The sequence below is a fragment of the Sorex araneus genome, chromosome 5 (assembly GCF_027595985.1).
Source record: "Sorex araneus isolate mSorAra2 chromosome 5, mSorAra2.pri, whole genome shotgun sequence".
Lineage (NCBI taxonomy): Eukaryota > Metazoa > Chordata > Mammalia > Eulipotyphla > Soricidae > Sorex > Sorex araneus.
The window spans coordinates 141,206,419-141,221,741 of NC_073306.1; the positions used below are offsets into that span (position 1 = coordinate 141,206,419).

A 15,323-nucleotide genomic window follows, 5' to 3' on the forward strand; every position below is an offset into this window, starting at 1 on the left:
AGGTTGCCGTCAAAGTGTCTGAGGGAGAAGCACGGCCCTTAGGATTGATGCACAGCTTCATCGGGATGGGGAGGAGAGTCACATGGGGAAGGGGCGAGCAACCGCTTGTGGGGGAGCCCAGGGCTACATGGCTTGGCAGAGCAGAGCTGCAGTTTCTCCGGAGATGTGAATGCAGGGACCCAGGCCTCGAAAGCCAGAGCTGCAGCTCTTTCGTGTCTTCACTTCCATGACCAAAAAGGAAGGTGCCAAGGGCTAGCCACAGAAGGCCCCGGCACAAGAAGCCCATTTGCTGCACCAGCTGCAACCAGTGTGTGCACAAGGACAGGGCTTTTTGCTTTGCTGCAGCTGTGAGGACTTTTCTGAAGCAAGCATTTCTGAGGCTGGGATGTTTCCCAAACCGTGTGTGCAGTTACACTATGGTGTGTGCTGTGCCATTCACAGTAAAGTACTAAGGAGTCATTCTCAGGAAGCCCACAAGGACCAAATGCCCTCTTCCAGTTGAGATCCACAGATGCTCCCTCAAGACCTCCACCACAACACGTGGAAAGCATCTGAAGACTTAAGGGACTGAAGACAAACAAAATGGAAATTATACTCCAAAGCAACCCCCCAAATCCATGGTTGCAACCACCCTGTCCACACACTGGTTTAAGATCCCACTGAGCCACTGTGGGGAACCCTGGGATTCAGAGATCTATGAGAAAGACCTAGAAAGGACAGAGCAGCCGTGGAAGCCACGCTCACTTGTAGGTTGCACTCAGGAATCACTCCTGGCGGTGCTCAGGGGACCATATGGGAGGCTGGGAATCAAACCCGGCTTGGCTGCATGCCAGGCAAACGGCCTACCTGCTGTGCTATCACTCCAGCCCCTTCTTGAATTCCTTGCATAATCTCATCTCTAGAATACACACCATTCACCTCATTGGCTTCCCAGTGAGATTCCAGAGTCCCTGTTTCTTTGGGCAAAGACACAGTTAAGAAGACAGAAAAACATGACTCTCGGAGGCCAGCGTTTTGGACAGAGATACAGGTGCCCCGAGAGGAAACAGCTCCCAGTCCTCACAGACCCCTGCCCTGGTGTAGCCCCACTTGTCAACACTCCTCTGGGAGCCAGCCCAGCCTCTACCCATACGCACTCCCAGAGACACTCAGCTCTGCGAAGGGGCCTCTGCTCTGCCTGGCAGGAAACAGCCACCAGCAGGGCCCCACCTGGCAGGAGGCAGGGTTGGGTGAGAGTCTGGCTCATGGTCCCAGCCCAATTTTGCTCCTGAGCTGATCCAGTCTAGGTGGCCTCAGCATGAGGTTCCCGGATAAGCCAGCACAGCAGACACGAGAGCAGAATACTGACCGTCCAGGAAGTAGGCCCTGGGCATGGTGGTCCCAGCAGGAGTCCGAGGAGAGAAAAGAGAAATGTGAGTTAGCAAGGACGCACAACACTGCTTGTCCAGGTGTATGAGACACGTGGATGCTCTGTCAGTAAACACCTTGCTCTCCCCAGGGTCCCCCTGAGAAGCTCAGTGGCCCTCAGCCCCTGCTCTGAGACAAATATATCAGGAACGGGGTTTGGGGCACAGGCTGGACACAGGAATCTAGACTAGCAGTACCTCTAAGCTGTGCCCCCCCTGGCCTCTGTCTACGAGGATCTCTGGGCTCATGAATGGCATACCCTTGTCTGGGACAAGCCCACCGCTCCATCACAGATGGTCACACTCCACACAAACTCTCAAAACTGCACTTCCGGAACCTACGGGACAACTGACCAGCTTGGACAGTTTCTTCTAACCCATGACACCGTCCACATTTCCAGGTCCCAAGACATCTGACCTATAGAATATTTTGCATTTAATTAAAGCAACAGCCACAGACTATCTCCTTCGTTCCCGTCAGTCCCAGTGACTGACACCTTCTTACTGGGTGTCCACACCAGGTTTGTCTCGCATTTGCAGGGAAACACATCTCCTGAGCCCGAGCAGACTTGGTGACAGTCACAGGCAGTCAGAGCTGCTCTGGATGGAGAATCTTATACACATATTTCTTTGGCTTTGCATGCAGTGCTTGAGGGCTACTTGCAGTTCCGCCTAACTGCCACGAGATGGCGGTTTCTCTAAGAAATTTCCACCCTCAGGTGTGCTTCAGGGGTAGATAAGGGGTACTTCAGGACCTAGCATGCATTCTGGGGCGTGCAGCAGGAGCAGAGCCCCTAGGGGCTTGCCTTGCGTTCTGCAGACTTGGGTACCTTCGCTGATATCCCATGCGGTCCCCCAATCATGCCAAGAGTGATTCCTGAGTACAGAGCCAGTAGCCACCCCTGAGCATCGTCGATTGTGACCCCAAAACATAAAAAAAAAATCAGAGCAGCCTCAATCCGATGGCAGCAAATTCTTTCGCATGCAACCTAAGTGGGGTGCCGAGACAAATCTTGCTTCCACACCCCTCATTCTCACAGATGGGAGAACACCCTCAGATATATGGGGTGTCAGGCTGTGGGGTGCACAATACCAGAAAACTCTGATGAAGCAGTTCAGCCAGAGAATTAGCAGAGCAGGTTTAGAACTTCCTTGCTGAGAGAACATAACTTTTTTATTTAAAATCTTTAAAAAATGAAAGCTTGCCTTCCTTGATGTAGACGAGGTTCAATCCCAGGCATTTCTAATGGTCCCCAGAACCGCGCGGGCCCACACCAATGTCCCAAATAAAATTAAATTCTCAGCAGAATGGGTGTATGTAGAATTTCCAGGGAAAGAGATTGGCTGCCGAGGCTCTTTATTACCATGTTAAACAAAGTTCTTCGCGACCCACCCCAGTTCCCAGAGGAACGGCAGGTACCTTCACCCCAAAGTTCGGGAGACGTTGCGCTTGAATCTGGCCGCTTCCATCCTCCTCACGGAGAGCAGAGGACTTGGGACTTTCCCTTTGTGTGGGAACCCCGAAGTTCTCCCAGGGAGGGAGGAAGATACACGTCAGAAATGTGGGGTGCTGGGGCTGGAGCAATAGCACAGCGGGTAGGGCGCTTGCCTTGCACGCGGCCGACCCAGGCTGACCCAGGTTCGAATCCCAGCATCCCATATGGTCCCCTGAGCACCGCCAGGGGTAATTCCTGAGTGTAGAACCAGGAGTAACCCCTGTGCATTGCTGGGTGTGACCCAAAAAGCAAAAAAAAAAAAAAAAAAAAAAAAAAAAAAAAAGAAATGTGGGGTGCTGGGGGTGGGGTGACGGGCCGGTTTGGAGAGATCGCACTGCGGGGAGGCACAACCCTCTTCTGTGCTCTCCCTGGGTTCCAGCTCAGGCACCCTGGGGGGTCACCTGGGCCGCCCTAAGAAGCGTTGCGGCCACCCACAGCCCAAGCCAGAGAAGCCAGAGCCACTCGCTTGGCCGGCCAGCGCCGTGGGCTGTGCAGCGGGTTGAGGATCCGGCTCCTCTGGACAGAAATTCTTTCCATTTCCTGCAGAAATTCGGAGGGTCCCGGGAGCTGTAGTTCCGGAGAGGTGGGGACCTGGGTGGGCGTTTCTTAGAGGAGCGTCCCCGGGAGGAGGGAGCGCCCACAGCGCCCCCTCGCGGGCGTCGGCGGGAGAGAACTTCCCGCCCGAGAGTCCCGCCCTGGGGTTGTGCCGGGCTCGCCTGTGTGACCCCAGGCTCTCGCGGGCCGCCGCGGGCCGTGCAGCGGGAGCCGCGCAGGGCGACCCGGGCGTCGGGGCTGAGCCCGGCAGCGCGGCCCGTGCTGGGCCCGCAGGAGCCTCTCCCCCTCCGAGCCCCGCTCGCCAGCGGCGCCTGTCGCGGCCGTCCCCGCACTCCGCGGTGTGAGGAGCAGAAGGCGGGGGAGGCCAGGCGCAGCGCAGCCCCAGCTGGGCGGGAGGAGCCTCCGGGAACGGCGCGTGTTTGTGTTTCGGGGCCACCCCCGCCCCTGCACCCAGGACTCACTCCCGACGGTGCTCGGGGAACCCACGGTGCAGGGACAGACCCCGGGCCGCCCCGGACAAGGCCAGCGCCCTCCCGGCCCAGTGCTCGATCCACGCCCTAGGCCGCGTTCTTGACCCTTCATGACCCCAGACCTAACACAGGCAAAGAGGCTGGAGATCTTGACCATGGGGAAGTCGGGCCGCGGCAGTTCCGCCCAGTGGCCACCAGATGGCGCTGTGGGCCGTTTCCGTGCTACCCCACCTGGGCACTGGTACATAGGGGAGGCGCTGGCCTTGCACAGGGCCGACCCGGGTTCGACTCCCAGCATCCGGTAGCGTTCCCCTGAGCACAGCCAGGAGTAATTCCAGGATGCAGAGAGAGAGAAGTCAGCCTTGAGCAACGCTGGGAGTAGCCCAAAAAGGCAAAGAAAAAAAACCATCTTGCTTACATGCATGCACGCACACACGCGCACCCCATTTTTAAAAATCCAGCTGAGCCTCTCTCAAATGGTTTCGGCGTCTCGGCCATGGGGAGCTACTGGATTGGGATATGTGCACTAGGTCATCACTCCCAAAGCGGTTCCTACTGTCTCTCCTTGAGGCTGGGCAGGTCATGGTGGGAAGCGATGGTCCTAGGAGAGTTATGGGGTGATGGATGAAAGGGAAGGAAACGGGAAATAGAGGTACCAGGGCAGCAGATGTGCATCATCGGAACGTTGGTGGATGTTTTTAAAAATGTTTTTTGCTGAAAAATTTAATTTCATAAGAGGAAAAACAAAAGTAGGAAAATAAAATAGGTTCCAAGTGACAGGTTACATACAAGGCCAGAGAGAGCTCAAAGGGCTGGCATTCCTTCTGGCGCTCCTGGCTGGAACTCTCCCAGCCTGGGCCCTCCCAGCACCACGTGGTTCAACCCCAAAGCAACCCCCAAAAGTTATCCACGCAAGGACTAAAGAAACCCAAAGCAAGCTGCAGAACATTGAGTGTGGTGGCCTCATTTTTCTTTTGTGGGGCTGTGGGAGGGCGTTTGAAGTGAAAGTTTTTTAAGTATTTCTTTAAGGGGAAAATAGTAACAACCCATTGGCCAGCATAGAAATTAAAGGCCCCAGGGGGAGTGTACGCATGGCCTCATATTCCTACAATGAAAAGGGTAAGGAGTACTATGTTTATGTAATTTGGAGTTTGCAAATAAAACCTCTATCACAGACCAACGGTTATTCCCAATTTTCCTATTAACTTGTAGAAAATGAGTGAAGGAGAGAGAATTTGGACAGCAGATAGGACATTTGCCTTGCTTGTGGCCGACCCGGGTTTGGTTCCTCCGTCCCTCTCAGAGAACCTGGCAAGCTACAAAGAGTATCTCTGCTCTCACGGCTGAGCCTGGCAAGCTACCCATGCCATATTCGATATGAATACCACTGGGGCTGGCCCAAAACAAAACCTCTCCCTACACACATACACACACACACACACACCCCAGATTTCTGGGGCTGGAATGATAGTATAGTTTGTAGGGTGCTAGTCATGCATGAAGACAATCTTCAAGGGACCATATAGGATGGGATGCCAGGGATTGAAACCAGGTCCACCGTGTGCAAGGCAAATGCCTTACCCACTGGCCGTCACTTTGATCCAGATGATGACATTATTTTAAGTTACAACTACCTTCAAGAAGTACTTTTGTTCATTCTGATTTCCTTCATAGATCCCCAATTATCCCATACTACTTGGGATTTTCTAATGGATGATGTAACTTGTTTATCCCAATAATTGTATCTGTCTAAATTGTTTCTCCTCTACCAAATCCAAATGTCACTTTCAACTTCCATCCAGCAGGGTTCAGTCACAGAGAATAAGACACATAAGTATACAAACACCTGGATTGTCCAAGCTTAAGGGTCACGTGGGCATCCATCTGTGGTCTCACAGGCAGGTCAATACAATGCAATATTGCTCCCCCAACCCTCCCAGAGCCCAACAGATGAGCCATTGTTGAAGTTGGCAGACATCAAGGACAGTTAGTAAGTACATCGAAGTGCCCTAGGCACATGGAGAGCAGAGGCTAGTGTGGTTCACAGAGAATCACTAGGCATCCTTAAAATATAAAGTTGTTGGGGCAGGAGAGATAGCTCAGTGGGCAGGGCACCTGTCTCCACCCAGTTGACTGGGCTCCTCCAGGAGTGATTGCTGCCTTCAGAGCCAGGAGCAAGCCCTGAGAATGGCCAGGGGAGGCCCCAAAACCAAAATAAATAGATAAATCTGACTGTGAAAGTTTTCTATTCTATTTTTGGCCATATTGTCCCCTTAATCTAAAGGACCCTAAATAGTATTAGTCTATGTTTTCCTGGCACAAGTTTGCAGCTGGCAGATACTTTGTCACCTATTCTATCCTTGCCTACTATTCTTTTCTGGGTGCGTGTTTGCTATCGGAATACCCTACCCTTAGGGTTTTTGGTTAGGGGATGATTTGGTTTCTCATAATAACCCATCACTTCCCAACCCTAAAGAAGTAATCATGTATATTATAAAGTATGAATACAAATGTAATCTTATTAAACATTACATAAAATATATTATTAATAAATTAATGTTATTGGTTACTGGGCAATATAAATCATTACCTAGAAACTTTGTTGATTTATTAATGAAATATCTAAGCTTTTTAGTATAATAGTATTTCCCTAACATGAGAGTCTCAGGAAGGTGAAACCATTATAACTGTCTTGTAGGATTCCATCTTGCTAACCTGCTTAATTCTACCTCTCTATCCAATCCAGACTTCTTCTTGGGAATCTGACCTCCTTATTGGCTAGCCTCTACCTTTCAACTGCCTGCTTTATGACATCATTCTCCCACCAAACCTACCACCACATGGTAGAATCTTGGGGTTCCCATGCAGTGGTTTGTAAACACATTTGGATCATCGCAAGTGACCAGTGACCAATGACCAATGACCAGTGACCAGTCATCTGTACTGGACACTTGTGGTCTTCCGATTCAGTGTTCAGACGTACTCTCGTATCGTCTCCTCATCTCATCTACCTTTTGTCGATATTTCCCCTTCGCTGACCATGTCAGGTAAGAAATAATACTTTTCAAAGCTTTTCATTAGATTTCTTATCCCTAAACTTAGTAGTCAAGTAAAAACAGCATGTAATAATTGAAGAAAGTATTCAACTAGAATTTTATAAGCCCCATATTAGCTTGACTTTGACATTTGCTGTGTGATTTTAGACATTAACTTTCTTTCTCTCAGGTACAAAGTGTTTTTACTCATGTATTATATTATATTTTATACAGACTTTATAAGCTCAAATACATGTTTATATACAAGTGTTCATTCTCTGTGTTTCCTTTCCTTTTTAAAAGTGATTTTTGCATGATAACCATGAAAAAAAGTAAATCAGAGACACTATTTTGACAGAAACAGAAAACGTAGGTGCTGTAGAAAACTGTTAATGTATACCAGGATGCTTTATCTGTAACGGTCTCTCCACTTGTGTTTGTACTTTATTATTTTACATTGAGTGCTATTTAAAAGTGTCTTTGAGTCTTCTTTCTAAACTAGGTGATAAGAAAAAATGGGGCGTGGGGAAGGTGTGGGGTGCTGAACAGTAAGGAGGCAAGTCCTGAAACATAAGGAAGTTTAGGGTCATTTTCATCCAGCATTGACCAACAGAAGCCAAGAAGAGGAGGATGATATGAAGGAGAATAAAATAGGAAATAAAAAAGACTATGGAGGGATTTATCAAGGAAGGGGAAACCGTTTGGGATAGAATGTTGAAGAGAACCAAAGATTTCAAATCAAAACAGAAAGAATATAGTTAAATATGCTGAGAGCAAGTCAAAGCAGTTTATTTTAATAACTGCTAGGACTAGAGGGTGTACTATGCCTCGAGTAGAGTACCAGGAGGAAGAGCAGCTTAACAGAAAGCCACGTTGGTGGTTTCTATTCTTATTGTCTCTTAGAACACACTTGGCACTTGGCAGTTTTGAATATAAACACGCTTCAGAAATGATGCTTCCTATAAATAATGAATAGTGGTTATCTAGGGAGATGGAAGAAGCAGAATGTTCAATGTTTTTAATACATTCTAGTTTGTAAGCTACATGTATGCTCTGCCTGTAAAAATAAAGAAATGATATCTTCTAACTTGAATCAGAAGACTTGATTCTTTTGTGTGATAAGTAGGTTCCAAGTTAAGGCTGCTTGTCATCTTCACAAATAGTTTCTTCCTAACATAAGAGCATTTTGATAAAAGTCGACACCTATTTTTAGATCCTAAGAAGAAATAAAAAAGTCAAGTCTCACATGTCTAATTACACATTTATCTGGGTTGTGTGGAGTCTGAGTTTTTCTACACTAAAAACATTTGAATTGGAATTTTGGTGATCATTTCTTAAACTTTGGGAGTGATATTTTCCTGGTTGATCAAGACACTTGTAATCTAGGTTTTGAAAATAAATTTGAAATTTTTTGTGACCATTTTTTAAATGGCCTTTTCTGCTTCTTGTGTGATTTCCTGAAATTTTATGCTATGTTTAATACCTGTTGTTTGCTGGTTAATATTCAGAGGTATGAATGAGAATCATAACATAATTTCTTGTACTTATTATATTTCATTCTGTTTTTTACTCATTTAAAACATACTTTTGGCTACCAAATGCAATCACATTTATTATATTTTCTGCTTGTTATGTAAGTTACTGGTCAATCTTTTCTGTTTTATGGACTGGTAAGGTGTGCACTCAAAAATCACCTCTTATTGCATCTTCTGGCTATCACTTTTAGCAAAAATAGAATACTGCTTCATCTTGTATGCATGGCACAAGTTATTAACAAACTTATTGTCCTGTTTTCTTTGGTTTTGTTTGGGAACCACATCCAGTGTGGCTCAGGGCTTACACTTGGGTCTTCTCTCAGACACTTACCGTAACTATGCTGCTTGCTACATAGCCCAGATTTCATGAATATCTATATACTTCTTTTTCAGTTCTGTGATACATATTTTTCACGATTTTTTTCTTTATCTGTATATTTCCTCCCATGTAAATCACATGAAAAAGACAAACCTTACGTATGCATATTATTCTTTTCCCCCTGAGCCTGGCTGTCTTCCCAAGGGCCCCTCGGAGGGGGTGGGTTTCAGTTTCCCTCCTGCCCCAAGCCGGACTCCCAAGGCTTAAGACCTCAGGAGACTAGCCACAGCCATGCTCAAGGCCCCTCTTCACAAATTCGGATGAGCCTCACCCATGAAGGAACCGGCAGAGGAACCCAGGTGTGTGGGACCTGGGGCTGAGACCTCCAAGCCTGCTCGGATTGGGGACTGGGCCTCTTCCACCCAGATTCCCCATTTTCCAGTAGCTAGGCGGTCATACCCAGGGACTTCCCCCCGCCCCCCGTGCTGTGTAATGCCACCAATGGCCAACATACAGAGACTATAAAAACAAGTTCCCAGAAGCGTGCGGCCGAGAAAGTTCTCTCTCTAGGAGAACCTGGCAAGGTACCGAGAGTTTCCTGCCTGCATGGGAGAGCCTGGCAAGCTTCCTGTGGCATATTCATATGCCAAAACCAGTAACAATGATGGGTTTCATTCACCTGATACTAAAAGAGCCCCCAGTGTGTCATTGTTGGGAAGGACGAGTAAAGAGAGGCTTCTAAAATCTCAGGGCTAGGATGAATGGAGACGTTACTGAGACTTCTAGAGAAATTCGAAGATCAACGGGATGATGATGATGATGATGATGATTTTTTGGGGGTCTATTCTTTTAGTTTATGATGATGATGATGATGATGATGATGATGTTTTACTAGTGAATCACCGTGAGGGTGATGATTATTTTAACTAGGGTTGTTAGTAACTATTTTGCAGGGCAGCAATTTGACACAGAATTTATTTTATTTATTTATTTATTTATTTATTTATTTATTTATTTATTTATTTGCTTTTTGGGTGACACCCGACGATGCACAGGGGTTACTCCTGGCTCATGCACTCAGGAATTACTCCTGGCGGTGCTCGGGGGACCACATGGGATGCTGGGAATCAAACCCAGGTCGGCCACACAAGGCAAACGCCCTACCCGCTATGCTAGCACTCCAGCCCCGGCACTGAGAATTTAAATAACAGTCTTCCTTCCAAAAGCACTTCTTGAGTAAACTCAATTACTCATTTTTTAGGTAGAATCAGAAACCAGGGTAAGGTTGCTAACCTTCAATGCATCGACTAGATTGAGTCATATGTGAAGCGTAGGTAACAGATACGAATTGCGAAAGCCTAATGAAAATCTGGAGATTTCCATGGTAATAGTTGTAGTGACGGCAAATGCCTACATTAATGTGAGGTATCTTCCTCCTAGTTTCTGGCATTGTAGTGATCAAGGCAGAGTCCTGGCAAGAACGTCCGCATGCTTAGGTTTCATAACCTGGTAATACATAAGGGACAGAGAGATAGTACAGGAGGGGATAAGGCACTTGCCTTGTACGCAGACAATCCAGTTGGATCTCTGTCACTGCATCCAGTCTCCTGAGCACTACAAGGAGTCACTCCAGAGTACAGAGCAAGGAATAGCCCAAGATCACTGCCGGGTATTGGTCCAAACTCCACCCCACCCCACTCCCAATAAAAATAATGAGAAAACATGACCAAGTCTCTATGCCATCTCTGGGCCACGAGTTTCTTTCTTCTGCAATAAAATGTTAGTCATTCTCTTAGGACTCATACGTTATTTCGTAGAATGGAAGCATTTTAAGAAATACGGTATGAGTTCAATAGGAGAGCAAGCTACAGGTAGAGCTAGGGCAAGGACGAAATAGCCGTAAGCAAGAAAACCATGTACACATATCACTGGAGTCTTCTATAGCTCTGCTTTCACTTTGGGAGCATGGTGACAAGTACACAAAGTGCCAAAGTGTTCCAGCCCTTCAACCACCCTAAATTGTTGGACTTTTGGTAACTCACTTGACTGTTGGTATTACAAGTTTCTCTATAGCTAAAACTTTAAGTGAATATCGTTTCTTTTAATTGTAGCAGGAGATTATCAATCTCACAGATTTTTTTCGTCACCCTCTTGTTCCTTACAGAAAATTTTCAAAATCCATCTGTATTGGGAACTGCACATTCTCTGCAGCTTCCCCTTTCCATGGTGAACAATGCAGCTTCCCTAACAGGAAGAGTCTGCAACTACTCCAGAGTATCTGCTCCAGCTGGTAGTGCTGCTTGGCACCTGCCCTCAACCTCTGGCACCTCTTTCCAACCACTGATGGGTAGTGCCTATCTTGACCAATGTTCTAGCAGAACAATGCTGCCTGGAGTGTCTGGCCAGAGCCAGATGTCCACTTTAGCTGCTTCCTACCCGAGTGTTTTGGAGTGGGATATTGCAGGAAGTACTGAAGAAAAGTCTTCCATGGGAGACTTTACTGGGACTGTCACTGACCAAGACACTGCTGTCTCTTCCATGTCAATGGTAGCTCGTTATGAGATAACCTTAGCTACCAACATCATGGCGTCTCTGTACCCATCACTTTCTGCCAGCCATGTTGAGAGGACACCATCTCAGGTTCCAAATCAGAGTCATAGCCTGTCACTTCCCGACCAGGATGGGAGCCAGGTGCACTACTATCATCAGGGCACTCAGGGACCTCCCCTTTCTGGAGAACTAGATCCCTGCCTGCAATGCTATGGCTCCATGTCATATACAGGAGGTAGGGGCTCTGCCCTCCAAACGTACAGCAACACATCCCCAGAAATGGATATGGTTCTAAAGGAGGTCCAGGCCTCAAGTAACCGACCACCAGACTCCACCTCTGGAATCTACTACTCTGTGCTTGCTCAACCCATCACAGAATTTAGTTATCAAGGTGAGTAAAACAGGGAGAAGGGAAAGTCAGCATTCAAAACTTGGGGTCAAATATGCAAATGGGAAACTGTCCATAGACGGGTGACATGTAAGCTTAATAAACTGAGATTTTTAAATTTATGAAACCTGAAGTTAAATAAACTCAGTTTAAGTTTAAACTCCCCTCACTCATTTTACAGCACCTATTTTCACACCTAAGATAAGGACTCCTAATGCAGATTGGAAGGCATGATAGGATAATGGCCATGTAGGTTTCATAGAAGAAAACTTCAGGAGCATAACAAGGAATGCCACATTTTCATAGTTGATCAGTCCCCCAGCATTACCACAGTAACAATAAACTCCATTTCTTAAACTATTGTTTTTGTGATTTCTGAAGACATTTTAGAACTCTCATTCTGATGGCACCACATTAACTTTCCCTTTAATGTACAAGAAGGTTCTCAATACACCTTGTACTGGGAGATCCTGTCCAAACTTATCAAATCTAAAATCTCTACTTGAGCCCAGACTTCATGAGGAAGTGGTGATTTATTCCTTCTCCTATTCCATGATATGAACTATTCATTTTTTTTTTTTTGGTTAGGAAAGTGAAGAAATTGACTATATTATGCAAAGCTCTGTATAGCATTTAATAGTTTACAAATATCTAGCTTGAAAAAATCTTTAGTTTGAGGGAGGCAGAATGTGGGTCACAGCCCACAGTGCTCAGGCCTTAATCCTGGCTCTGTGCTCAGAGATCACTGCTGAAGGTGCTTAGGGGACCGAATGTGATCCTGAGGATCAAACTGAGGTCAGCTTTGCACAGGGCAGGTGCCTTACAGACTGCTATCCCTCTGTCCCAAGTCTCTTATTTTCAAGTACAGTTTGCACAAAAATTCTTTCAAATACAAAGAAAAACAAGACAACGGCACCACACGAACGACAGAAAGAACCACACAGTTACCTCCAATCTTCTAGCACAGGGCCATGTCCATGATCCTTAGAGACAGCCAGTACCAATGCCTTGCCCGCTGCTGGCAGGTGAACAATTGTAGCACCACTTATTGTGTGGAAGGAGTATCTTGTTTACAGGGACCTGATTTCTTCTTTGGTTCTTTTGTAGTGATGAATTCCCTGGGGATGGAGGCTTCCCTGGCATTGCAACCTTCAGGTCAGACATTCTGTCTGACACAAACTCCAGAATTGCCCGAGTCTTGCAGTAGCAGTAATCAAATACTTGAGAGGAACCCACCACCTGAGCTCGGGGATGCTCCCATAATAGCTCCAGCCCAAAGGAGCCTGGCACTGCCTTCCGCTACAACTCAAGAACAAACAGATAAGAGTTTGGATGAGATGAAAATTGGGCTTTCAAAGTCTCTGGATACCTTGCAGATCCCAATAGAAAACCAAGATCCTCCCCTGTGCCCTTTAGCAACCCCCAATATCCACCAGCTCCTGGCCTGCATTCACCCTCTCAGCCAAGAGCAACAGCCTGGCTCTGAAACTACTGGTCAGGAAAAGAATGGTCTATGTTTTGAGGACCCAGGAACACTTGAAAGTGGGACTGAATCTGGCGGTAGTCGTGCAGACATCACTACAATGGTGGACGACATACATGTTCCCCAGCTCTTAGATTGCTTTAAAGAACTAGATCAATGCAAAGATCTGCAGGCAATGAACACCACAGATACCATCACTCTGAATCAGGTGCAAGAAAATTCATGTGGCACTAAGGGACCCTCCCATCCAACCCAGAAGAACAAAAATAAGACCTCTGAGCCTCTTGAGGGAGAACCCAAGGCCAAAATCCCGCCAAAAGACCCAGAATGCTTGCCAGGGGGAGAAGTGATTGTTTGTAATGCTGCAGTCAGTGACAGGTGTCCTGTGACCATGGCCAAACAGAACAGCAAACCTCAGAAAGCTGCCTCCAGCAGGATCAGCCAGACAAAGATCCATGGGCAGGAGAAGACAAAAAAGGGCAGAGAAAACTCTAAGAAAGCTGAGGAGAGTAAGCAGCCAGGGAACAAGGTCCGGGCAAAAGAGAAGCCCACCACTGCCAGGATGAAACACAAGAAAAGTGAACCTGAGCTCTGCCAGGAGGCCTTTAAAAAGCCCCGCAGCTGCCCAGGCATGCGCATGCTGGAGTCCGTGCAAGTGTTTCACGCACTGGGGAAGAAGAGTGATCAAAAGCCTGGATTCTCTTCCTCCCGGGTCCTGGGTAGCTCAAAGAAGCTCCATCCATCCTCAGCTGTCAAACCCTGGCTAGGTGCCACAAAGGATGGAAAAGATCTTGAGGAAACTCAGGTCAGAGCGCAGAAACCAAGCAGCAGTGCCCAAGAATGCTCATTTCCATCCCAGTACGAGCTGCCACCTCCTGGGAAGGTCAAATTGGTACCTTTGCCTTTTCTAACCATGGAGAAGCCACGAGCTCGACCTGTTCCTCGGAGACCACAGTCTCTGGCTTCACATCGTCCAGCTGCAGCTCACCCTGCCAGGCCTGGCTCTACCAACTCAGCTCAGCCAACTGCCTCCAATTCATCCCGGCCAACCACTGCATCTTTACCAGGTCCTGCCAAGCCAGTTCAGCCCATTTCAACCAACCCATCTCGACCAGGCTTGCTGAACCCTACTAGCCGGCCCATTCTTCAGCCTGCAACTTCTAGACCTGCTCCCTACAGGACAACAGCTAGCACTTCTCTCCAGCGGGAGCCTCTTCCTGTCTCTGTGACCAAGCGCCAGGCTCCACCCAAATCTCAGAGTCAGTTTCTACTCCAAGACTTCTGCTTCCAACCAATTCCATGGAGAAAGCCCAATGTTCCCCAACCAGTGATGTCAAAGCCCATCACAAAAGAGCAAAGACCAGAGCGTGAGGCTCTGAAAAGGAAGGCTCAGCAGAAGCGTGAGAATGCTGCCAGATGCACCTCTTTGGTGAAAGTGCACATTTTTATCGAGAGAGAAAAAGAGATGGACTCTCTCGACACTATGGCTACGTAATGTGAGTAGCTGGGATGGTCGGTGCCACTTTAGGCACCAGATGGTTGCCATAGACAAACACCTGAGATGCCATAACATTTCATTCATTCTGATATATTTTTAATAAGTTAAAGGGATGCATTAAAGTTAATAGACTAGTAATAAAAGTTCTGAATTTTGAGATGCTGTCAACAGTGTTTGTTATTTGGAGGGGGTTGGGGCTGGAGGATGGCATGAGAAAAAATGGGAAGTTAGTGAGAGAACAAAGAGGAAACAGACAAGACTGTACGAAAGAGAAAGAGACTTGGTCCGGGGTTTTAAAGCCCCAAAGAGGAGAAATTCCATGGGCCTGATGATGAGTAGGGGAGGGTCAGAGGAATATTATAGCTGATTGGGCATTTGCCCTGCATGCAAGGCTGACCCAAGTTCGATCCTTGCAATCCTATATGGTCCCCCGAGTCCCACCAGATGTGATCCTTGAGCACAGAGCCAGGAGTAAACCCTGAGCACAACCAAGTATGCCCCCATTCCCAGTCTCCTCCAAAAATGAATGGGAGAAATGGCATGGTGAGGGGCTTTGATTTAAATAATGAAATTGGAATAGACTGAAGA

General features: G+C 47.3%; 1 protein-coding gene across 1 annotated transcript; it reads left to right on the plus strand.

Annotated features, from left to right (window-relative positions):
- The first annotated feature begins 6,967 nt into the window (after nt 1-6,967).
- LOC129404811 (uncharacterized protein C2orf78-like) lies at nt 6,968-14,732 on the plus strand. Its single transcript, XM_055137518.1, has 3 exons — nt 6,968-6,974; nt 10,981-11,757; nt 12,862-14,732. Exons 1-3 carry the CDS (start codon nt 6,968-6,970, stop codon nt 14,730-14,732), a joined length of 2,655 nt encoding a protein of 884 aa, XP_054993493.1.
- The last annotated feature ends 591 nt before the right edge of the window (nt 14,733-15,323 follow it).

What these genes read in the sequence shown, in the direction of transcription:
- LOC129404811 (XM_055137518.1), top strand. An exon ending in CACAGAATTTAGTTATCAAG is followed by an intron (nt 11,758 to 12,861) that starts GTGAGTAAAACA and finishes GTTCTTTTGTAG; the next exon opens with TGATGAATTCCCTGGGGATG.